The 24734-nt window shown below is 38.3% G+C and overlaps 4 protein-coding genes across 6 annotated transcripts in view; 3 read left to right on the forward strand and 1 right to left on the reverse strand.

Moving 5' to 3' along the window:
• Nucleotides 1-24734, forward strand: part of LOC108008443 (ribosomal protein S11) — a 145573-nt gene that overhangs the window by 111517 nt on the left and 9322 nt on the right. The gene's annotated exons all lie outside the window — the stretch shown is intronic.
• Nucleotides 3941-18037, forward strand: Sr-CII (Scavenger receptor class C, type II). 2 transcript variants are annotated; one of them, XM_070994751.1, is made up of 4 exons: nt 3941-4160; nt 16317-16842; nt 16903-17606; nt 17716-18037. In XM_070994751.1, the coding sequence occupies exons 2-4, from the start codon at nt 16388-16390 to the stop codon at nt 18024-18026; spliced, it is 1470 nt and encodes a 489-aa protein (XP_070850852.1). In that variant the 5' UTR covers nt 3941-4160; nt 16317-16387; the 3' UTR covers nt 18027-18037. The 2 variants fall into 2 exon arrangements, with proteins under 2 accessions (XP_070850852.1, XP_070850853.1); XM_070994752.1 differs by lacking the exon at nt 3941-4160 and adding an exon at nt 15882-16184.
• LOC108008166 (uncharacterized) lies at nt 11576-12492 on the reverse strand. Its single transcript, XM_017071956.4, has one exon. The coding sequence runs from the start codon at nt 12478-12480 to the stop codon at nt 12157-12159; it is 324 nt and encodes a 107-aa protein (XP_016927445.3). The 5' UTR covers nt 12481-12492; the 3' UTR covers nt 11576-12156.
• On the forward strand, nt 19891-22008 carry LOC139352575 (uncharacterized). Its single transcript, XM_070995185.1, has 4 exons — nt 19891-20155; nt 20288-20813; nt 20874-21577; nt 21687-22008. Exons 1-4 carry the CDS (start codon nt 19891-19893, stop codon nt 21995-21997), a joined length of 1806 nt encoding a protein of 601 aa, XP_070851286.1. The 3' UTR covers nt 21998-22008.

Genomic DNA, 24734 nt, shown 5'->3' on the forward strand with positions numbered 1-24734 from the left:
GAGGGGAAAAAGGCATAAAAATAAAAAAAGGAGGGGTTTTTTGCTATGCACATAAAAGCGCAAATATTTGCGCAACATTTTCGTCGTCGTCGTCGGCGATGTGGCGATAAAAATCGAACAAGAAAAATATGCAAAACTGAACAAGCAGAAGGGGAAATAAAAACGTCGCAAGAATAAGCCCAAGAAAATAAAAAGAATATATATATATATATATATGATGTGTATATTTGTGTGTGGGTCCCTCTTTTTGCCACGGATTTGCTTTTATTATTGTATAACGCCAAACATTTGCATGCGGCGACGCCAAAATGTATGCCACACTTTGCTCACCAGCTGCCACGCCCACTCTACCCAATTGCCCCCCTCCACCAAAGAAAGCCGCCGCCGCCCCTGGCCACTTTTTGCATTTGCATTTATGTGCGGCGCCAATTCGAGCTGCCACGCCTCCTGCCTGCCCCTGCCTACCATTCGAAAAAAAAATGCAAATCGCAGCGAAAATATTTCGCACTTCCATGGAACGGAGTAGGGAACCCCCAGCCCATGCCCATCCACCCATCCCATCAAAACCAAAAAACCCCAACCCATACCCACCTGCGATTCCTATCTCGCAGTGAACGAGTGCTCGAATTTGGCCTGGAAAAGTGCTCCCAATTTGCATGGCCTCACCTGGAGCTGAACAAGATGGAAAGCCCTTATTGGGAAAGTGTTCTGTCGGGCAATTGCCCGAATTTAGCAACGATTTCAAAGGTGTAATCTAATTTTTTCAATCTGTACAAATTATACAAAACCCGACAGTAAAATACCGAATGCTTTGTGTCGAAAGATTCGTTTTACAGCGGTTTTGGTCTCTAATTTAAATAAATACATTTGGCTTTATTAGATTTATCTTTGTAATCAGCATTCTTAAAGTAGGAATATATTATTCTTAAGCAATTGGGCTCATTATCTTTTACAATGTTATATAACTTACTCTACCTTAATAAAATGTATATTGCTAAGCCTCTTTTAAAATTGTTCTTTCTTTGTAAGTTGAAGTATAAATATATTTTCAATATTTATAAAATACAGAAAACCAATTAAAGAATTATTAATACTATATAAAAAACTTAGAGATCTCGTATATAAGAACAGAACCTATTAATTTTGCATCATATTTATTTGGAAATCACTTGTATTAGGGTAGGAAAATATTAACATTTAACAATTGAGCTTATTATTTTTTACAATTTTATTTTACTGACTTTACCTTAATAAATGGTATATTGCTAAGCCTCTTTTAAAATTCTTGTTTCCTTTACTTGAAGTATAAATATATTACAAATTTTTATACTATAAAAAAAAGTAAACTTAAAATTCTTAAGTTCAATATTAATATTATTTAGAAAGCTCAGAGATTTCGTATATAAGAACAGAATCTATTAAATTATTCCACGTTTTAGCGCTGTCTTTGTCGGTTTTTGTGTGCTATTCCCTTTTTTATTCTGGCTAAGCTTCAGAACAGAGCGAAGCAGTTGAATAGAGATGAAATGTAGAATTGTGCGATTTTATGTTCCACTCTCCTTGGCTGGCTTAAAAAACGGCAAAATTGTCTGCGACAATTGTAAGTCGTTTGCACAAATTGCAAGTTAAATGGATCCTAGCCGGCGGGTCTGCCGCTCCATTTGATGGTGCAAAAATAGCAGGACGACAAGATGGTCGCCTATAATGCGACTGACAAATGCAAATGAGTTGAGCGGATCGGGCAGCTGACAATCAGTGGAGTATTATCTTTTGCAAAAGGCAGGGGACAGCTGGATTTAAAATTCCCTGGCACAGTCAGGTGCATTTGAATGGATTTTATGGCTCACAGATAGTATAGTGCAACCCATTCAACGTGTCTGTCGGTTTGATAAGAAATCTAATTTAAAGTTAGTTCCTTTCAACTCCCCTAGATTTTGGATTGTGTCAAAAACTCTAAAATATGAACAAGCCAAAACTTTAATTAAAACTATATTTAAGCTTATCAAAAGCAGAGTGAAATGTTATTTGCTAAGCTGGGAACTGTAACCCCCATTAGTTTTGACTCTCCATCATATGGGTTGGCAAACTTTTGCCCTCATAAGCTTCCATCATGTGGGACAAAAATCTGCAACTAAATGCCCTTATAAATTACAGGCAGCTGTCAAAACTCACGGTTCCTGTTTGCCGTTTTGTAGTATGCAAAACACTCGAGTTAAAAATAAGCCAGCAACCTGAAAACTTAATTAAAGTTTTTTTCTTTCTTTGTTTCTGGTAACAAAACGAAACCCAGGAGAGAAGAAGGAAAAAGGACATGCCAAACAAACAACAAAACGCAGTCTCTATGGGTGTGTGTGAATGTGTGTGTGTTTGTATCTGTGTGTGTGCGGCTGCAGCTGTGTGTGTGGGTGGGTGTCTCGTTAAGCCAGCAACTCAAAATGGCGCCCGAAGTCCTGCTGCCTTGTGTTCTCTATGCAATTTGCCAGCCATTTTGCACCTTGCAATGAAAATGTTTTTTAATTAAAAACAAGAAAGAAAACTTTTCCGAAGGTTGTTGAGAATAGTTGGTACTTAAGACTAACGGGATACCCAGTAAATATGGGGTCTACGTCTATCATGAGTTAGGAAGCCGCAATCTCACCAAAGACCTACAAAAAAGTTATTTTTGCATAAAGTATTGCTATTTTCTGTTGGTTTCAATAGCACAGCCTCACGAAACTCCTTCTATTATTTTCCCCCAAAAGAATAATGACAATATCCTCTGCTTTAAATTTTACATAAATTTATGGGGACTTCATTATTTCTTATAAAATATTTTTTTGGTACTCGTTTAAATAATTTTTTTTAATAAAACAAAGATCTATGTTAAAAAATTAATAAAGAGCAATTATTAATAAAATATCTCTTAATGTATAGCATTGGATTGTCTTGATTTACTCCACAAGCTAGCATATATATATATATTTTTAAGCAATCGATAAAAAAAATATTATCGATAAGAATCGCTCCAGAAATAATCATTACTTATGCTCCCATTTATAATACGTTTTATTTGTGTGATCAAAAAATAAATAATAATAGAATAATACAAATAAATGTACGGAACCTAAAAAAGATACATTCCATTTTGTGGATAAATACATACATATTTAAATGATCTATTAAAAAACCGTATCTACCATATCAATGGGTATGGCTGACATAACGCATACGCAGGGTATGCCAGCATAAAAGACAGCTTAAGTCGCACTAAGGTGTAGGAAGTGTCTGACATTTAGCGCCTTTGAAAAGTGCTGCAAACAGTTTATAGACATAAACACACAAATTTGCATATATCTGTGTGACTATGTGCCCCGTATGTATATGCAAATATATACATATATAGTATGTACAATACTATATATGTTGTGTTTAAGACGGGCCCCCTGGCTGCCATTTGCTAATGAATAAGTTAATTTCGTTTTGGCCCCAGCAGGGAAATGCGGAACAGGACGCTCTTCGTGTTATTTATGTGGCCGCTGCCTGACTGTCGCCCATTTTAAAACCCTCAAAGTGGTCATTAGAGACTTTGGCTCAGTTGGCAGTTTCAGTTTCAGTTTCTGTTTCTGTTCCAGCAAACACAAAGAGAGCGAGAGAAATGAGACATAACAGTGGGGCTGCACTGCGTATACTTAATTTATATATATATAGGAAACGCCTCCATCCGCCCCGTTGCACGTTCAACGTGCCACGTTCAACAATAGTGGCCACTAAAAGTGAGTGAGAGTCCGGATCTAAATATATACGTAAATACATACATATGTACATATATAAAATGTTCAGGCCCCCCAACTATATTTATATCTAGTTGCGTACGTGCAGAGTGTTGCTGTAAATGCAAATTAAGTCTTTTGCAGCACAATATATAGTATAGTGTAGCGCCAAACACCCAGGGTGCGGAACCCAGGGATATTGTGGGTTAGTTGGCCCAGTGCCGCATTACGGCCAAAGTGTTGGAGTTACGTAAGCCCGAATCCATTAGTTGAAGCAGCTAAATTAAAATAAAGGACTGACTTGCTCCAACCCAAAGGGAATTACGAAATCAGTGGGCGGCGATGGGTGTTGCCCGATGGGGTGTTGGCTGTCAACAAGTGTCTGGGTGTTCCATTAATCTGCATTTCCAGGTAAATGCAATTTTATCAATTTAAAAGTCGTTCGTAAGCTCCAGCTGCTTTCCCTGAAAAGTGTGCTTTGAAATCAATATATATAATCTGGGTCAACAAAATTAAATGAAAAACAGAATTGTATAAATATTTTATTTATTACCCATAGAAAGGGTTTAAGCACATACATCCAAAATATAAAAAACAGATTTAATACCGATTGTATTTAAAGTATACCCGTGGCAGTATTAAAATTAGAGTATAGATTCTAGACTAAAGTATATATTGTAGTAACTGCATTACAGTTTCATTTCTATATAAAAGAGTCCTTAATTGGATTTTTAAATTATTTTTTAGCCAATTAATTTCAATTTAATACTCATATTATCGACGCCAAATTGATACTCAATAGTGTAGAGTTAATGTATTAACAATTGCTTTTCTATGACTATTTTTTTTTTTTGTGGTCATATGTAAAGGATTTAGAAGAACATGTAAGTATATTATTTTAAAAATGTATCAAATCGATAACAGATTTGGTTTGTTAATAACCAAAGCAAGGTTTAATATTTGTGTTGGGCCACTTTGTCATGTGATAAATTGGCTTTTTCAATTTGTGCAAAACGAGAAAGATTTCATGCAATATAAATATATTTTAGAAGACAACTGCACATCCAACAGGCAAACAATCAACCGACAAGTTGTCCAAGAAAAGTGGCAGGAAAAGTGCTGAGCAGGGGGACAGCTGCATCAACAGCGTTTTTGCATTTGCTGCCAAGGCTAATTGACATGAATAAATGTTACGCAATCAGCAGGATAATAAATTCAATGAAAAAGCGGGGCAACATTTTCATTTGCCAACGACGACTTTGTATAGGACGAAAAGAAAAAGGCTTCGCTCTGCAGATACCCTGCTTAAGATTCCATCTAAGGTCTTGGCAAATTTATATCATCTTGCCGTCGTGTTTACTTGGTGATTCCCCCTTTTTTTTTGACTGGGTGCAAACTCGAATGGGAAGCTTTATGGCCCTCGCACACACATATATGCTCCAAAACGTGACGGGTCCTGGCAGCAAATAAATTTTACACCACCATCAGCCTGGCTCCTGTTGCAGCATCCTCCTGCTGCTCCTTGGGATCCTGCCCCCTTTTCTCATCTTCCGACTGCCGCTTTTATTGCTCGCCGGTTCAGTGTCAGTGTGTCAAGCAGGCTGCGATGTGGAATAATTCGCAAAATGTCATTATTAGTTTGGATTTTGCGCAACAGCAATGGGGGGAAAGGGAAAATGGAACAGAAAACAGGAGCAGTCGGCAACACACTGAGGGAAAATATGTGGAAGGTCCTTACAGGCATATTACCACTGTTTAAAAATATTTCATTACGTATGTTTGCAATAATATTTTGGATACCATTAGGCTTATAAAGTGATGCGTTTTTTAAGAATAATTTATGACGTAAAATGTATTCTTGGCAAAATATGGTGAACTATTCTTTCTTTCATACTATCCCTTTTGTAAAATTGTGTACAAAGTATGTTATTTAAAATATTTTGACGTAGTGCATTTAAAAAACAATTTAAAATGTAAGTACTTTCCTGAAAATATTTGTAAATGTTTTTGTTGCCTTATTATCACTTATAAAATATTTTCAAACCGGATGTTCATTGTAATATTTTGGATGTCATTGGTCTCATAATGTTATGTATTTAATAGATTTTTAAAATTAACCTAAACTGTAAGTCTCTCAATATGTTAAAGTGTTCGAAATAGCAAATTATGATATTAGAAATATTTTACATAAAGATGTAAAGAACCATTAAACAGGATAGTAAAAACATTTAAGTGCACTCAATTTTTATAAAATATAATTGAAATTTTTAAAAAAAATTTTATTAACCCCTTTTGACGGTTAATTAAATGTTTTTAAATGTAATTTTAGGGTTTCCTTGAAAGTTTCTGCCAGTGCACATACACACACACATCAGACCCCGTCACGTGCCCTGTGTGTTTGTGGATATGGGTTGAATGATAATGCCGGCCCAAGGCCCTTTCTCCCATCCATCCCATCTTCAACTGGCCCCACCTCCTTTCAGTCGTACATCATCATCAGGAGGCATCTGAGTAAAGTTTATTCGACTCCCCTTTGTTATTCTTGTTGCCTTTCTCTGCACCTGCAGGACACGTAGAACATTTGATGGGATCGCCTCTTTTTACACACCCACTCTCTATTGTGTGCCATATGCATAAGTAAACAGTGAAATTGGTTTCCCCCTGGTCCCTGGCAAATACACAGACATACATATATCAAATCGTCCCACACAGGACTCCATATATATTCGTTCAACTATATGATGGATGGCGGTATGATAATAAGCAGATTTTCGGAGGGGATCAAGCTGATTGACTGATGCCCCACAAAATTTGCCTTTGGGCCCAAAGAGATCCATCGAAATTAATTGGATTCTTTATGGGTTGTGAAAGAGTTTCAATTGAAATTCAAGTTTTTTATGTTTCGCCATCAAAATTTAAATTGATTGCGAGTAACGTAATCCCAAAGCTGCTTATAAATATAAAATTGAATTCCCTTGCTGGAACTTAAAAGTAGGGAGAAAAAAGGTTTCATTCCAATTAATAAATCAAAAACCTGGAAAGAACTTTTTTTGTCGTTTAAAATGTATACACTCTTGAACTGATATATGTAATTGCTTAATAATTTAAATTACCTTTTTTAAAATTCCAAACGTAATTGAAAAGTAAGTGAAAAGAACTGTAGTGTCTAACCAATCCATACCCCCTACTGCAATCAATAATAAAGTAATTTTTAAAGAAAGCAATTAACAATAACTTAATTTCTTATTCCAAAGCCAAGTGCCACCTTTCCCATCATTATATGCCTTAATTTCTTAACCCAACGTCCTTCAATTACATTTTGCCACATGTGATAGCAGCTGAAACTTGTTGCGGTCACAATTTTGTGGACAAATGGATTTCTGGAAGGGTGTAAGTTACTGAAAGCCCATAACGCAACCAACAATCGATTGACTTCTGTGGCCGAATGAACTTCATTCCGGCCAGGATACAAGTGGGTGATTTTCTGGACTCGCCCACTAAATGAAATTACAGTGGTTACATTAATCGCACGGCCAGTTATTCACCGAGTTTGTCAATCAATTTGGGTAGCTACATACATGTCTATCCATCAAAGACATTGCGGGCACGTGTCAACTTTTGTCATCTAATAAAGCTTATGGAGCACTAAATTGGATTTGCATACATTATTGGTCCTCTTTGACGTTTTAATGCTCGTATTGAAGCATAGAAATACCACTCATTTCGGGGCATTCACATTGATCAGCCGAAAGAAAGCCCAAATTAAGGTATTCCAATTTAGCTTATGGCAATGAATATTTTTCTTATAAGTACTGCCATCAGTCGACAAGATTTTGGTTGATGTGTTTACATTTGATTGCCGTAAATGCGATTAAGTTGAGTGACTTCAAAGTGTCTAAACTCGATTTAATTTTTGCCTGAAAAGGAAATTGCTGGCAAAAAGCGAAAGGAAGAGGTGTGTAAAAGGAGAAATTTTCTAATTTATGCTTAATAAGACCCGTAGTCGTAAATCTTCTAGGTGGAGCTGCATGTGTGTGCCTGCCCTGGGGGCTCATAAATAAAAAGCCAGAGAGCTAAGGGAAAAATCTGCACATTAAGTTAGCCAAATGCACCATCTCTAGTCCTTTTTTTTTTGCATCCCTGGCACCGCTTGCATTTTAATGTCCTTCGTGGATAGTGAGCCTAGAGTCAGGCGAAAGGTCAACATAACGCGTTTTCCTGCGGTCGATTCGCATATGCCCCTTTGACCCCCCCGGGGACACCCACTTTTCCCTGCGGTCAGTGCAACGGTTTGAAATTACGAGCCAACCAGAAAGGGACACAGCCATGGGGCATGGCTGAAATGAGATGAAAATATGGCTGCAGTTGACTAGATGGCCATAAACATGTTACATGATCCGCTGCCAAAGGGGAAACAGAGGCCAAAAGCCGACGAGCTGCACAGGGTTGCCAGGCGACCCGGGGAAACCAGCTCATTTGCATGGCTGCATACACAAAAATTAATTGGATCTTTAAGAATAGATGAGGTTTGGATAAGTGGGCATGCAAGCACTTAGAAAAGGTATATTAGGGATATTAGGGGGAGTACCTATACTAATTATTTTCATATATGACTTTTCTTTTTAGTCAAAAGTGGTTATTTAAATTATAAGTATAGAGAGAAACTTAAAATAATCATATAGAATAGAATTTAAAGATATAAAAAGAAATATCAAAAAAGAAAAAATCATTAACACTTATGTGGATGTGACTTATTTATTTCATTATTGATTTGTATAGAAAGCTGTAATATAAGTTAAATTAAATAAAATTAAGTTAGCTAATTAGCTGAGAGCCCTATACCTTAATAGAAGAAAATGTAATACCCATTTTGTTAAAGACTTTGTATACAGTAAGTTTTTCAATTTACTTTGTGGCTTAGAACAAAATACTATTGCCAGATCTCTTTTCCCTATTTAAGCCACTTTGGCGTTGAACGTATCGATTGATTAGTAAAACTTGTCCTGCACTCGGCAACCCATTAGGGGTCCCACTACCCCTGCCCCCACCTGCGCCCCTGAGTTCCAACCATTCCCGGGAGTGAATTCCTGCAGCCAAGGTCCGGGAAAAAATCAAATTACTCCATTTGCATGCGGCAAGTGCAGGGGAAAAAGGGAAGGGAAAGGGAAAAGCCGTGTTGAAGCAGAGTATGTACATGCATAAATAGTTTACGCCCACTGGCTCCACATTGGGCTCACATTACTGAATCCTTGCTGTGCACCACGTGGCGTATGAGTAACGCAACGCCTTATTAAGCCAGCCAACTTTATGGGGCACCCGAAGGCTATCGTGTTATCGAGTGCCGGACCACCAGTGCATAAAAAATACCGCTTACGAAGGCAAATTATTTTTCTTGTTTATTCTCTACTCTTATGCCGATACATTTTCGACCTTTTTGCCTTTTGACACAGAAATGTAAATGAAATTCACTAAACGAATTTTCTTGTTAAACGTCACAAATGGCCACGCCCCATGCCGAGACGCTTTGGAGTGCAGCGGGGTGACGGGGGAGATGAAGGTTTGGGGGTCTAAGTTGACAAACCCTAATACCCTTTTAGGCAACCACGACAGTCGCCACGTTTCTGAATACACAGAGAAAAAAGATAGATTAATCTTATTATTGAAATCTAACAGGTTCACAGAGAAACATATCCAAGAACCTTGCTCTTGAATTGAGAACATTCGTTCTTAAAAACCGTGTATGCACATTTTGGTATCAATGTTCTCAATATTAGAACGGAATGGTGAGACAAGAAAAAGTAAATTGAGTTTATTTAACAACTATTAAGTACACACTACGGACTGAACTAGTAGTTTATTTGTTGAGATATACAATGTACAAAGATACTGTCAATTCAACTTGATTGGAGCCAAATAAAAATATTTTCAACTTAAAATTGTCGTTCTATTTTTAAGAACATTTTCAACTCAGATGAGAACGTCAGTATTTTCTCTGTGAGAATACGCTGAGGAAAAAGATGGATTAATGTTATTATTGAAATCTAATAGGTTGTTAGGCTTAGCATATTTGTTATATGGTCAACCAATAACAAAGTATTTGTTCAGTGAAGTGTTCAATCATTTTTCGTCACAAAAGTTTATTTAAGATCTTTCATATGTTTAAGGTACTACACATTTTTCCCCGTTTAAAGATACAATTTGCCATTAATTTAAGAACATATATTATTTATATATAAGATATAAGATTTAATATTTTCATGAATTCTTAATATTGGTTAGCATTTTTTTTCTATAAATCTACATGTAAGTTATCTAAACTAATTCCATAAAATGATATCACTATTATTTAATAATTGAAGGTATATCATTGTTAGTTATTAATCTTGTTTGTATATTTAGGATCGCATAGAATGAGTTACCTTATATTTTTGGTTTTATTCGACTTACATTATGACGACCACTTGACAGCCACAGGTTTAACAAGCATACAAGTCCCTTGCCAGGCAGCCACTGCTGCTGCTTCTTCCCCTCCTGCTCCTGATCCTGCTCCTGGCGATGTTTTCGTTGTTATTGTGGAAGGACAACGCTCACTTGGCTTGCCTTTTGTTTTGCAAACAAAGCAAAGTGGGCGGCAGGAAGGGCGGAATGGCAATGGGAGGCCATGGCGGCAGCAAGCCATAAATCAATTGGCAGCGTAGAAAAATTGCAGAAAATTACTTGATATTTACGGTCACTGAGCACACAATAGAGCCGGGCCCACCCACTTGGCGCCCTTCCGCCCTTACTTTCCGCTTTCCGCTGACAGAAAGCAACAAGTATTGCCCGGCATCCGTGACACTCGGGGACAGCGACAGGACATTTGCTGGCCATAATTACACTTGTACCTTGCATCGGGCTTGTACCACATGTCGTATTAGTAATAAGTGTCAAGGCCAAGGACGTTGTCCAGAGGGGTTAAGGGAGGTCTATCTGTGTTTATATTTTTTAATGAACGTCGAAAATGAGAACTAGGTACTTATAGATTGGAAGCGTGTTCATTATTTCTAGCTTACCAAATTGAGAGTTAAATATACTAATAAATAGACCTAATAAATCATAAGATTTCATATTAAATTTATATATATGATGATGATTTTCCTCAATTATTGTCTCTATTCAATGTTAATATGGAACTAAAAAGATAATATTTTTTATTCACTTAAATATTTTTGTATTACATCAGGGAATGTTAAAATTTGGTATGTAACACTAAGTTTGTATTTGTTACAAATATGAATCCTTGTATTCAATATGCAAATATTTATTTTAACAACTTGATTTTTCTATTATCAATATGGTATGGTATATTAGGTAAGTTTATTGATTAGAAAATTGAGGACGTTTCGCGGTATTCAAAGGTTTAGCAATTTCTTAAAAGTATCTTACATAGAAAATATCATAGCCTACTTTTAGGCACCTTCGCTTCTTCAACTGAAACGATTCATATCCGACTTACACCTTCGGAAATTAAAAATTCTGGAGACGTTTTTCAGTTTCTTTTGGCAAGGAACCCCTCCTGAACGGCTCCCATGAACCATGATGCACTACTCTGCCAACGCTCTCCAGGAATAGCCTCCAGCTGGGAGGCAGAAAGCAAATGAAAGAGGGGTCCTGGTGGCTCTGCATGTAATTATTCTGTCATCCGAGGTGTGTCACCCAGTTGAAGGAGCAGGAGGAGGAACTTCTGGGCACCGGGGGTATTGGGAATGGGTATATGGGTATGAGAACAGGAGGGCCTCCAGTGGGATGACAAAAGACAGGCGGCCAGATGGCCTTGCCCTCTCACCCGGACCCGTTGTTTATGGCCACCCAGTGCCGTACATGTGCCGTAATTGCATTGTTGCCGTTGTAATTACAGGCAAACATGCAGTTAATTAAAATCATTAAAATGCCTTTGCCTCTTTGCCTTTTTGCTTTTTTTTGCCTTTTTGAGCCACTGAGAGGTATGTAAGACAGCTGAAAGGAGGAGCGTTTTAATTTCCGTTGAGGGGAAGGATGTGCCTTTGCAAACTGGCGCCCAACTGTCACATCACCGAGTGCAAATTATTTTGGATTTTTTCTACGTGCCTGGCACAGACTTTTGTTTGAAACTGTGTGAGGTACAAGGACGTCTGGGCACGATTTTGGGCCAAGGAATGCTTGGATTGATTTTGATTAATGCTCCGACAGTCGCAAGTCGAGCAAATAATTTTAACGCTTGCCAAAACATTCCCAAGTGACAAGCTCGTGTAAAAGTCAAATATATATAATACACAGACATATGTGCCCATCAAAGACGTTTAAGGGACCATGTGTCAACTGCAGACATGGCAACCAAGTCACTTAAATTGTTAATTGTTCCTGCGGAACTTTATTTTTACACGCTCCATCAGTCATCATGCTCTGTAGGCATTTCGAATGGCACCTCATAGGAGTCGAACACCACCAGATGAACCTTTTCGAGCAGCGAAAGTCCCTTCAGTCGGGCATTCTTTTCACTCTTCAGGCAGAGGAGACCCAATTCCATGCGACACTGGGAGCAATGGAGATTCTGGAACATCTCCCCATTCGTCACTCGGATCTTGTCGTTTTGTATCATGTTAAAGGTCCTGGTCAAGAGAATATCATAGGGCGTCTCATTCACTTTGCAGGATTTGTAACTGATTATATTGCCACAAAATCGGCAGGCATAAACAACCTTAAAGCCAGACATTTGAAGTTGGGATCATTGGTTTCTTAGATAAGGGAAAATTTAAATTTATTTTAATAATATGTTTCCTTGTATGACCTTTTGACCCTGGAATTTCTAAGGTATATAGTTCTTGGATACGTTATCTTTTTTTCCAGAAATGTTTTAAATAAATAACAGAAAATATTTTAAGCATCGAATTTCTTAAACTAATTTCACAGAGAAAACAATAATAAGACATTAATTTATGGACGGGAATATTAAATACAATTTAGATACATAAACACATAAATTATTTCAAGCAGCTAATGAAATTTGAAAGACAATATTAAATGTTGAAACTACTAAAGAAATATTAAAAAATATTTAAGTCAACCCTAATCGAGTTTCTAAACATAATTTGGCTAAGAAAAAGATTAGGCAACCATAAGTTATAAGTGGTTTTACGGTATACATGTATTTATTTGATTACCCAAAAGTTTTTCCGTATACCAGTCCTCTTCACACGCCATAAATAAGCAAACCTATTGATGGCAAATCATTTGTGCTAAGTCGAGCCATCATTAAGGACGAACAATCGAAAGGCACATAAAGCATATTTGATGCTCATTGGCAAAGTTGATTACAAATACAATGGCGTATTCATGGCCGGTCACGGCGGTGTTCTGCATCCTGAAGCCCCCCTCCAGGGTCCCTTAGATAATTAATGAGTTTAGCCCGTGTGCTGGGATGGTATGGTATGGTAAGGTATGGTATGGTATGGATGTGCCTAGAGAGAAGTGTTGCCATCATCGTCATTTGTTTGTGCGTCTGTTTGCAGCTGTTATTTTATTCAGGCTCTCGCCTTGAAGATAATTTGCGCACGTGCTTTAGATTCAGTGCGTGTGTATGGGTGAGTGTCCTTGTTTGGCCGGAAACAGGAGTGCGTTGGTATGGGTACCCCTTCTTTATGCTCCGGTAATTGCGAGCATTTGTCTTGGGCGTATAGCCAAATATACCTAAGCCAAATTACGAATTCGAATTTCTAACTGGCGCCACAGCAACGGGGCCAATTAAAAATGTATGTTCCCTGAGTGCCAAAAAGGTGTAAAAACAACAATCAAGGATAAAGCAAATGGTTAAGGTAAGTTCAGACAAAATTTGCAAACGAAGCTGGTTTCTTTTGGAAAATCGTTTCAATTATGAAAAAGTAAGTTATCTTACCTAAAGAGTGAAAGAACAAATAAGGTAGCATCCTAATTTATCCAGATTATTAAGAATCATCCTAATTTATCCAGATTATTAAGAAATATAACAAATAAAGAAATCAAATTAATTCATTTTCAGAAATACCAACTAATCATAATTAATCCAAAAAATAACAATATCAAAATAAAAGAATGGAAGACGTTTTGTCAGTAGGAAATGAAAGCTAAAACAATACATTTCACAAAACGTAAGTAATAAAATACACCTTTGACAAAAGGATACAAAATATCAAGGTCTGGAATCGAAAAATAATAATAATAATTATAAACTATAAAATATTACCAGAAACTTGATTAACTTTAAGAGATTTTAAGGATATTTTTCAATTAGGAAAGGGCCGATTAGAAATTTCGTATCTAAACTAGATTTGTAGTCATTGAAGAGTCAAAAGATTAAGCCAACTTTTTGTAAGTGGTCCAACTAGAACAACAAATTAATGAAAACTAACTTGAACATTACCAAGTTGCCAAAGTTCTCCCTCTCTCTCGCTCTGTCTCTCTCTCTCTCTATCTATCTGCTTCGCTTCTCTTGGCCTCGTTTTTCGGCCATGTTGGAATCGGCTGCTTGAGCAGCCGCCCATTTCCACCATTTTCCTTAGACCGAAATTGATGAAAACGAAATTGATGTTGACTCCTGGGTGAAAAGGAAGGATGGTAGGGAAAAGGATGTCGAAGTCGATGTCGATGCGGTTAGCGCTGCCTTTTTGGCCAAATAACGGCGACAGGCAAAGGGAATGGGGAAAGCTTTTAGCAGATACTTTACGCAAATCCCATGGGAAAACATTGGCCCACTTTTCGGCACAGCGGCCCCATCATTAAAAGTTAAAAAGGATTTTCAACGGATTTACGAATTTGAAGCTGAGCCCCAAAGACAAACAAAGCCATCAATTTACATATGCGAGCAGGTCAGAGCTGAAATTCTGGGCTTCCAGACGGCCAAAGAAATACAAAATTCAAGAAACACAATTTAAGATGCAGCAAGCATTTTGTAGGATCTGGGGGATGATATAGGGGGCATCAGGGTGGTCTAGGGTGGTCCTGGGTGGCTTGGGGCCACAGAAACAAAGCCAAGCCAAGACTGTCAAGTAGTCGTCGTCCCGCATCCACTTTTAGAAGTCCCAGTCCCAGTCTCACTACCTCGTCCTCGGCCATTTCCACTCGTAGTCATCGTCGCAAGGACCTTGAGTTGTGCCTTCCTCGCCTTTTGCCTTTGTTGTGCTAAACTTGTGGATTAGCTAAATGCAGGCAGGGCATGCCATGGCATGCAGGCGGCTTCATTCCGGTAAGCCAACCCCCCTCCCACCCCCACCAACCCAGTCAAGAAAATAACCCACCTAACCACCCATCCACGCCCTCATCTTTATCCTCCCCCCATAAGGACGCCCACTTTAACCTAAACATTTCGCCTTGTTGAGTTTTTATGAGCTGCTCATGTTGGCGTTTCACTTTTTCTCTTATTCTAACTCGGTCTTTCATTTGCTTACACCTGATGTTCAGCTTATTTTTACCTGCCCCTAGAGGAGTCCACCACCCTTATAAAGAAATGAGGATGGGGTCCTCTTAATGACAGAAATTGTGCGTTACCATTATTCGGAAGAGTGGATTGCAGTAAATAAAACACTTTCGGGATTGGGCTGTTTATTTACGGATTACGGATGAAAAACCATCAGGCATATGAATTCCTTAATTTTTAAACAGTTCCTGCCTTTATAATCCACTTTTCGTTTAATCAAAATAAGTGGAATATAGTAATGTGAAAGGGAGTTACAGGTGGTAAAAATAATTTTGGATTCCTTATCCAGATCTATAGACACAAACTCTTTTCTTTTCGGATCTCCAGAGTTTTTCATATTTTTAGTGAATGTCCCTACATGATAGCCCATCCAGGTATTTTTTGAGTTACATTTTCAAAATGGTCTAATTATTTTCCAAATTGAAAAAGTTAAGAATCATATAATTAAAAAAATATGTATATTTAAGGGGTATATTTTTCAAAACCAAAACAAGTGGCTTTGAATATCACTTAAAGTGTATACATAGGTACATACTAAATTATCGATTGCAAAAGAGATTCGATGTTTCAAGAAAAATCTGAAAAATCAAAACCTACGGTAACACAGATTTTCCTGCAGCTGCCAAAAACAGCTGACTTGAAAACTCACCCTTACTAGCTCAACTCAAAATACAGTCAAGCATCGAAAGGCAGCTGTGTTTACAGCACTTCTTTAATATAAACATCAACTTCAGAAAAATTCGCAACTATGGAATTTTTCTGGGCTCTAGCATTTCTACTAATATACAGTATAGATAAAACAAATGGAAACTGTGAAGGATCTTTAGATTTGGAAAATGGCCGTATTTTTAATACAGTTAAGAATTTTGCGATTTTTCGGTGCAATCTCGGCTATATTCTGCAAGGCAACACTTTTCACTCCTGCTATCCAGAAGGTCGTCTTCGGGGTGAAAAACCATACTGTGCCAGTGAGTTTCTGCAAATTTGCAACGTTTGAAAATGAATATTAAAATCTCTGCAAAATAAGAAAATGTTATAAAATTTCAAAATGCTATTTTAATGTATATACTGTAATTCTCGTTATTCCTTCCACTTTTTAGGAAGCGGCTGCGAAAAACTCAAGGATCCTGAAAACGGTAGAGTTCTAGATGATCCCTTGAAGGCGGAAGTCATGTGCTTAGATGGTTTTGTGCTGGTCGGAAGTCGCACTGCCTACTGCGATGGAGAAAAGTGGAGCACACAGTTGGGAACTTGTCGGAGGAGCAACCATACGAAAGATCACTCCTGTGACTTCGAAACCGAAGATCTGTGTGGCTGGGAGGCGGAGGAGAGTGTCTGGTTATCGTGGAAGAGGATCAGCGTGGTGGCGGACTTTCATGACGTAAGAACGGGACCCCGATACGATCACACTGTCGGCAACAGTTCAGGAGGACACTATATGCTCATGGAATCCCGATACCAGTCGAATGGATACTACCATTTGGTATCGCCTATCTATCCGAAGTCCCTGTGCCTAAAGAACGCCTGCTGTTTCCGGTTCCACTATTTTATGTTCGGAGCTGGAGTGGATCGGCTGGTGGTATCCGTAAAACCCGCCTCGATGCGAATTGAGAACATGTGGAACAGGTTCGGAACCAAGTAAATTTCTTGAAATTTGTAGTCCATTTAATAAATTGTTTCTTTTAGTACCAAAAAATTTGAGGTGACCGGCTCACAGGGAACCCACTGGCTGGAGCAAACAATCACCATCGATAAAATGCAGGAGGATTTTCAGGTGGTCTTCATGGCCAAGGATGCGAGGTACCAATTTGGAGACATTGCCATCGATGACGTAAAGTTGATGACAGGCAGGGAGTGTGAAGTGGGTGGTTATACCACATTCACCGAACCACCCCCATCACAAATAACCAGCAGCGAAGAGCCATTTGTCTATGACATGATGAGCTGCACTGGTCGATGTGGCTCCAAAAGTCCCGGGAGCCCACTATTTTCCGATGAGGGTATCATCATGGGTTGTGGATGTCATGATTATTGTCTTCGGGACGACAATTGTTGCCCTAATTATTTCGAAGAATGCGTTAAGGAGCTGGACATCGCACCAGATGAGGATCTAAGCTCACTAAAATCAACAACATCTTCACCAAGGCCAACAGCAACCTCCTTAAGAGTAAAAACAGTTTCTACAAAAACAACAATACAAAGTTCTAAAACACCAACGACTACGACGACTTCAACAACGCCCAGGACAACATCGATTTTAACAACACCAGAGGCAACAAGTACAAGAAAATTTAATGCAACTTTAACCGGAAAAACATCAACCAAAATGGTTTTTGCAAAAACAACCACACAAACAACTACAACAACATTAATTAGGAAACAAATTGCAGGTAAACATTTAATTTTATTCAAATTAATAATGATCTAATAATGATGAATATTTATTATTTTCACTAAAATGATTTTCCTTTACTCTACTATAAATTTCAAATTCACCAGAAACCGCCTCATATAATCGGACAACGGATGTTGAACTTCAAGGCCATATGGACATAAGTAATGGTAATCCCAGCCCAGCCTTAATAGTTCTCTACCTGCTCGTCGGCGTAGTCCTTGTGTTAGTATTGGCCAATGTCAAACAAGGCTGTAACATCCTTTTTAAGAGATCAATGCCTAACGAGAAGGTAGTTAGTTTCAAAAAGGCATTTGGGACTGTAAAGAAATCGAGGGGATCGTCCCAGAATCGGGATAGCATGGATCAGCATTTGTGCGATTCCTCTACCGAGGACTTGGATTATGAGGACATATAATAACGTACCTATTAATGAGTGAGTGTTGAGTAAAATGTTTATGACTTAAATATTTTGATACATTAAATTACTATTATTAAGAACTAGCGCGTGTGACTCTGAAATCTATCTAACTTCAATAAACGTTTCATCCGAATTCCGCCCTAAGAGATTTCTGTGTCACACACGAATAAGATTTTTTAACAATATTGATTATAAATTAGATACTTGTATATAAGGAACTGAATGTAATCTGTCGGATAAATAGATAATAAATAGTATACCTTTATATTTGGGTATGTATACATGTGTAACCCCTTTTTAACAGTTTATCGATAGTACATTTAAAGACACAATTTTCTGACATTGTGACTTTTTAAAATTGTTTATAAAATGAAGTAACTTAGATGAGGTCAAATAAATACTAGCTTAGGCAAGTTTGATGCCCTTGGGCTGTTTTCTACCTATGATACTTTTTCCTTCCCAACAGACAACTAATGGAACTATAACCATCAAAAACCCAGGTAGGGGGAAGGGTAGAAAACCCCTTTTAAATCCATATGTTCATTATATGTATGCACCTAGCCATTTCAGTATACCCAAACTATCTACTCAGTCTTAAAAAAAAAAAATTTGCATATAATTATAATTGATATTATATTTATGCTCATGGTCATCTTTAATATATTCAAATTCTATTAACTTCGGAGGCTTAATTTATGTCTATGGAACTTTATTGTTGCGTAATCTCAATTTACACCTGTGCGATAGTTAATTTAAGTGCCTTTTCGCGTTCAATAAATTCCCGTTGAGGAATTCAGAGTCATTGATTGCTTGGTGGACGGCTGCTCTCGGTGGAGGCAGTTCCCAACCATTTGACTCCACCCCCAATTGAATGCATTTAATTAAAATACATTTGGACAGGGCTCACGGGATTTTCCATCTGCCCATCTGTGTCTCCTAATGAGGCCATTCGATGGGCATCACATTCCGTTTCCATTCGATTGCACAACAACGCCCAAGGGGCCACGCCCCCAAGGCCAGGAATCAAAATCACTTGAATGCAATAGGCTGGAATAATTCGAGAGGGGATGGGGGGGCGGGATGATCCCTGACCGCCCCAAATGCCCAAGAAGGCGATACTCAATGGGGCGTTAATGAAATAATTAACGCATAAATACAATTTGCTGGTCAGAGTTCAAGGAAACAAGAAGCGGCCCATGAAAACCGCCCAAAGGGCCAGCAAATTTACCACAACTGCTACAAAGCCATCAATTTGCTAGTCCACTTACCATGCCCCCAAATCCCCCTTGAAACCCCCCTTTTTTTAAGGATCCGATGAGGCAGCGAAGCATGCAATTTGCTGGCTTATTTATGGGGCCAAAGATGGTCGCGCTGGCCAAGAAGCAGTTGGAACTACGAGGCAACCACCCGACCATCCGACGGAAGCATGAGCAAAACTTTTGCAAAATAAAAGTTTTCCGCTATTTGATTTGTTGGTCATTCGGTTTTCCAGCTTAGAACCAAAAATCTATTGAGCCAAAGCCAAGCGGACCAGTTAAAAGCATTAGCCGGAGATCGGGCAAAAGCCACAGTTACACCCACAGAAAAATGCAGAAAATACATCCACTGACAATAAAATTCAGCAACTGTTTGGCTTGCACATCCTGCTGCGTTTTTGTTTGTCGAGCAGCGAAAATTTACAATTTCTGGCGGTCCTGCTTGGGCAGGATGTTCGCCGTCGGTCAGGATGGCCAGGATGCGCTAGAAATGGCTTCACTTCCTCTCGCGCTTCTTTATGGGCCACAGCTGGAATTTAAGGCCTCTCTTAAGGGGCACCTACATATGTATGTATTCGCTGGGTGGATTCACGTTTGATGTCCTGATGCCCGAGATTGTTTGGCCAGTCAAACGAGTGGCTCTAAAAATACACAGGCCGAGCTACCCGTTTCACTTGTCAAGAGCAGAGATACACAGCCATCCAAGCACTCCTTTAGTGGTTCGGGGCCATTTGGAAAATGGCCGTATTTTTAATACAGTTAAGAATTTTGCGATTTTTCGGTGCAATCTCGGCTATATTCTGCAAGGCAACACTTTTCACTCCTGCTATCCAGAAGGTCGTCTTCGGGGTGAAAAACCATACTGTGCCAGTGAGTTTCTGCAAATTTGCAACGTTTGAAAATGAATATTAAAATCTCTGCAAAATAAGAAAATGTTATAAAATTTCAAAATGCTATTTTAATGTATATACTGTAATTCTCGTTATTCCTTCCACTTTTTAGGAAGCGGCTGCGAAAAACTCAAGGATCCTGAAAACGGTAGAGTTCTAGATGATCCCTTGAAGGCGGAAGTCATGTGCTTAGATGGTTTTGTGCTGGTCGGAAGTCGCACTGCCTACTGCGATGGAGAAAAGTGGAGCACACAGTTGGGAACTTGTCGGAGGAGCAACCATACGAAAGATCACTCCTGTGACTTCGAAACCGAAGATCTGTGTGGCTGGGAGGCGGAGGAGAGTGTCTGGTTATCGTGGAAGAGGATCAGCGTGGTGGCGGACTTTCATGACGTAAGAACGGGACCCCGATACGATCACACTGTCGGCAACAGTTCAGGAGGACACTATATGCTCATGGAATCCCGATACCAGTCGAATGGATACTACCATTTGGTATCGCCTATCTATCCGAAGTCCCTGTGCCTAAAGAACGCCTGCTGTTTCCGGTTCCACTATTTTATGTTCGGAGCTGGAGTGGATCGGCTGGTGGTATCCGTAAAACCCGCCTCGATGCGAATTGAGAACATGTGGAACAGGTTCGGAACCAAGTAAATTTCTTGAAATTTGTAGTCCATTTAATAAATTGTTTCTTTTAGTACCAAAAAATTTGAGGTGACCGGCTCACAGGGAACCCACTGGCTGGAGCAAACAATCACCATCGATAAAATGCAGGAGGATTTTCAGGTGGTCTTCATGGCCAAGGATGCGAGGTACCAATTTGGAGACATTGCCATCGATGACGTAAAGTTGATGACAGGCAGGGAGTGTGAAGTGGGTGGTTATACCACATTCACCGAACCACCCCCATCACAAATAACCAGCAGCGAAGAGCCATTTGTCTATGACATGATGAGCTGCACTGGTCGATGTGGCTCCAAAAGTCCCGGGAGCCCACTATTTTCCGATGAGGGTATCATCATGGGTTGTGGATGTCATGATTATTGTCTTCGGGACGACAATTGTTGCCCTAATTATTTCGAAGAATGCGTTAAGGAGCTGGACATCGCACCAGATGAGGATCTAAGCTCACTAAAATCAACAACATCTTCACCAAGGCCAACAGCAACCTCCTTAAGAGTAAAAACAGTTTCTACAAAAACAACAATACAAAGTTCTAAAACACCAACGACTACGACGACTTCAACAACGCCCAGGACAACATCGATTTTAACAACACCAGAGGCAACAAGTACAAGAAAATTTAATGCAACTTTAACCGGAAAAACATCAACCAAAATGGTTTTTGCAAAAACAACCACACAAACAACTACAACAACATTAATTAGGAAACAAATTGCAGGTAAACATTTAATTTTATTCAAATTAATAATGATCTAATAATGATGAATATTTATTATTTTCACTAAAATGATTTTCCTTTACTCTACTATAAATTTCAAATTCACCAGAAACCGCCTCATATAATCGGACAACGGATGTTGAACTTCAAGGCCATATGGACATAAGTAATGGTAATCCCAGCCCAGCCTTAATAGTTCTCTACCTGCTCGTCGGCGTAGTCCTTGTGTTAGTATTGGCCAATGTCAAACAAGGCTGTAACATCCTTTTTAAGAGATCAATGCCTAACGAGAAGGTAGTTAGTTTCAAAAAGGCATTTGGGACTGTAAAGAAATCGAGGGGATCGTCCCAGAATCGGGATAGCATGGATCAGCATTTGTGCGATTCCTCTACCGAGGACTTGGATTATGAGGACATATAATAACGTACCTATTAATGAGTGAGTGTTGAGTAAAATGTTTATGACTTAAATATTTTGATACATTAAATTACTATTATTAAGAACTAGCGCGTGTGACTCTGAAATCTATCTAACTTCAATAAACGTTTCATCCGAATTCCGCCCTAAGAGATTTCTGTGTCACACACGAATAAGATTTTTTAACAATATTGATTATAAATTAGATACTTGTATATAAGGAACTGAATGTAATCTGTCGGATAAATAGATAATAAATAGTATACCTTTATATTTGGGTATGTATACATGTGTAACCCCTTTTTAACAGTTTATCGATAGTACATTTAAAGACACAATTTTCTGACATTGTGACTTTTTAAAATTGTTTATAAAATGAAGTAACTTAGATGAGGTCAAATAAATACTAGCTTAGGCAAGTTTGATGCCCTTGGGCTGTTTTCTACCTATGATACTTTTTCCTTCCCAACAGACAACTAATGGAACTATAACCATCAAAAACCCAGGTAGGGGGAAGGGTAGAAAACCCCTTTTAAATCCATATGTTCATTATATGTATGCACCTAGCCATTTCAGTATACCCAAACTATCTACTCAGTCTTAAAAAAAAAAAATTTGCATATAATTATAATTGATATTATATTTATGCTCATGGTCATCTTTAATATATTCAAATTCTATTAACTTCGGAGGCTTAATTTATGTCTATGGAACTTTATTGTTGCGTAATCTCAATTTACACCTGTGCGATAGTTAATTTAAGTGCCTTTTCGCGTTCAATAAATTCCCGTTGAGGAATTCAGAGTCATTGATTGCTTGGTGGACGGCTGCTCTCGGTGGAGGCAGTTCCCAACCATTTGACTCCACCCCCAATTGAATGCATTTAATTAAAATACATTTGGACAGGGCTCACGGGATTTTCCATCTGCCCATCTGTGTCTCCTAATGAGGCCATTCGATGGGCATCACATTCCGTTTCCATTCGATTGCACAACAACGCCCAAGGGGCCACGCCCCCAAGGCCAGGAATCAAAATCACTTGAATGCAATAGGCTGGAATAATTCGAGAGGGGATGGGGGGGCGGGATGATCCCTGACCGCCCCAAATGCCCAAGAAGGCGATACTCAATGGGGCGTTAATGAAATAATTAACGCATAAATACAATTTGCTGGTCAGAGTTCAAGGAAACAAGAAGCGGCCCATGAAAACCGCCCAAAGGGCCAGCAAATTTACCACAACTGCTACAAAGCCATCAATTTGCTAGTCCACTTACCATGCCCCCAAATCCCCCTTGAAACCCCCCTTTTTTTAAGGATCCGATGAGGCAGCGAAGCATGCAATTTGCTGGCTTATTTATGGGGCCAAAGATGGTCGCGCTGGCCAAGAAGCAGTTGGAACTACGAGGCAACCACCCGACCATCCCACTATGGGGAATTTGCTCACTTTTTGTGGCATTAATTAATATCTTAAGAACAAAGCAACATTTAAAAGTTTTGTTTTTAGAATTAAGTATATAAAATTTAAAGGAAGTAAATTAAAAAAAGATGGGCGTGGTCCCGCCTTTTTTTTAAGAAAAAAAAATTTTTTTTTCTTGTCAATAAAATAAAAAAAATTTTTTTTCTTGAATTTTTTTTTAAGAGACCAAACTGATTTAAAAAAAAAAATTTGCCTTTTTTTATTTCCCATTTTTTTAGTGAAATTGTAATTTTTTGTATTGTGATCACTATAATTCTTAACAAAAATACTAAAATCCTATATATCAACGTTAAGTAAGTGAAATGATGTTGTAAAATAATTTTTAAATAATCGTTATTTAATAAGAAATATAACTGCACACTGTTTTTCTTAAGATAACATCGAAACTGGCATTTACCAGACAAAAATGAGGAAAATATACCATATTAGGTAGAGGTCTTTAAAGCTAAATTTTAGAGAAAGTGCGCAAAAGTGCACTTTTATACTAACCGAGCTCAATGAGAATTAAATTCTCTACAAGATAAAAAAGGTTTCAGAGGTGGAAACTGCTGGAATCACTTTGTAGCTCTATTTAAAAATACAAATTAACTTAAAGATTTTGATTTTTTTGAGGTTAGAACTAGAACACGAATATACGAGCACCACAATCAATAAATACAATATTAAGGTCACAAACACAAGTTAGAAGTCCCTCTGATTGGATGGTATTTCAAAAACCTCAGAGCTATGTTTAATTTTACACTTTTTGACAATTTAAACTATTAAGAATAATAGGCGCTTTACCAGCGCTGCCACCTCGTTGAAATAAAAACAGGCTTTAACAGCTGATAACTTAACAGTGGTGCGTACTGTTAAACTTTTCTGTTAGTAACATTAGATATTGATGTTATCGTGATGCATTCTGATAAACAAAACCTATTTTTAACGACTTTTAAAAAATGGGTTTTGGCCAAAAAAAGTGGTCAAATTCCCCATAGTGCATCCGACGGAAGCATGAGCAAAACTTTTGCAAAATAAAAGTTTTCCGCTATTTGATTTGTTGGTCATTCGGTTTTCCAGCTTAGAACCAAAAATCTATTGAGCCAAAGCCAAGCGGACCAGTTAAAAGCATTAGCCGGAGATCGGGCAAAAGCCACAGTTACACCCACAGAAAAATGCAGAAAATACATCCACTGACAATAAAATTCAGCAACTGTTTGGCTTGCACATCCTGCTGCGTTTTTGTTTGTCGAGCAGCGAAAATTTACAATTTCTGGCGGTCCT

Source organism: Drosophila suzukii, chromosome 2R, assembly GCF_043229965.1.
Source record: "Drosophila suzukii chromosome 2R, CBGP_Dsuzu_IsoJpt1.0, whole genome shotgun sequence".
Lineage (NCBI taxonomy): Eukaryota > Metazoa > Arthropoda > Insecta > Diptera > Drosophilidae > Drosophila > Drosophila suzukii.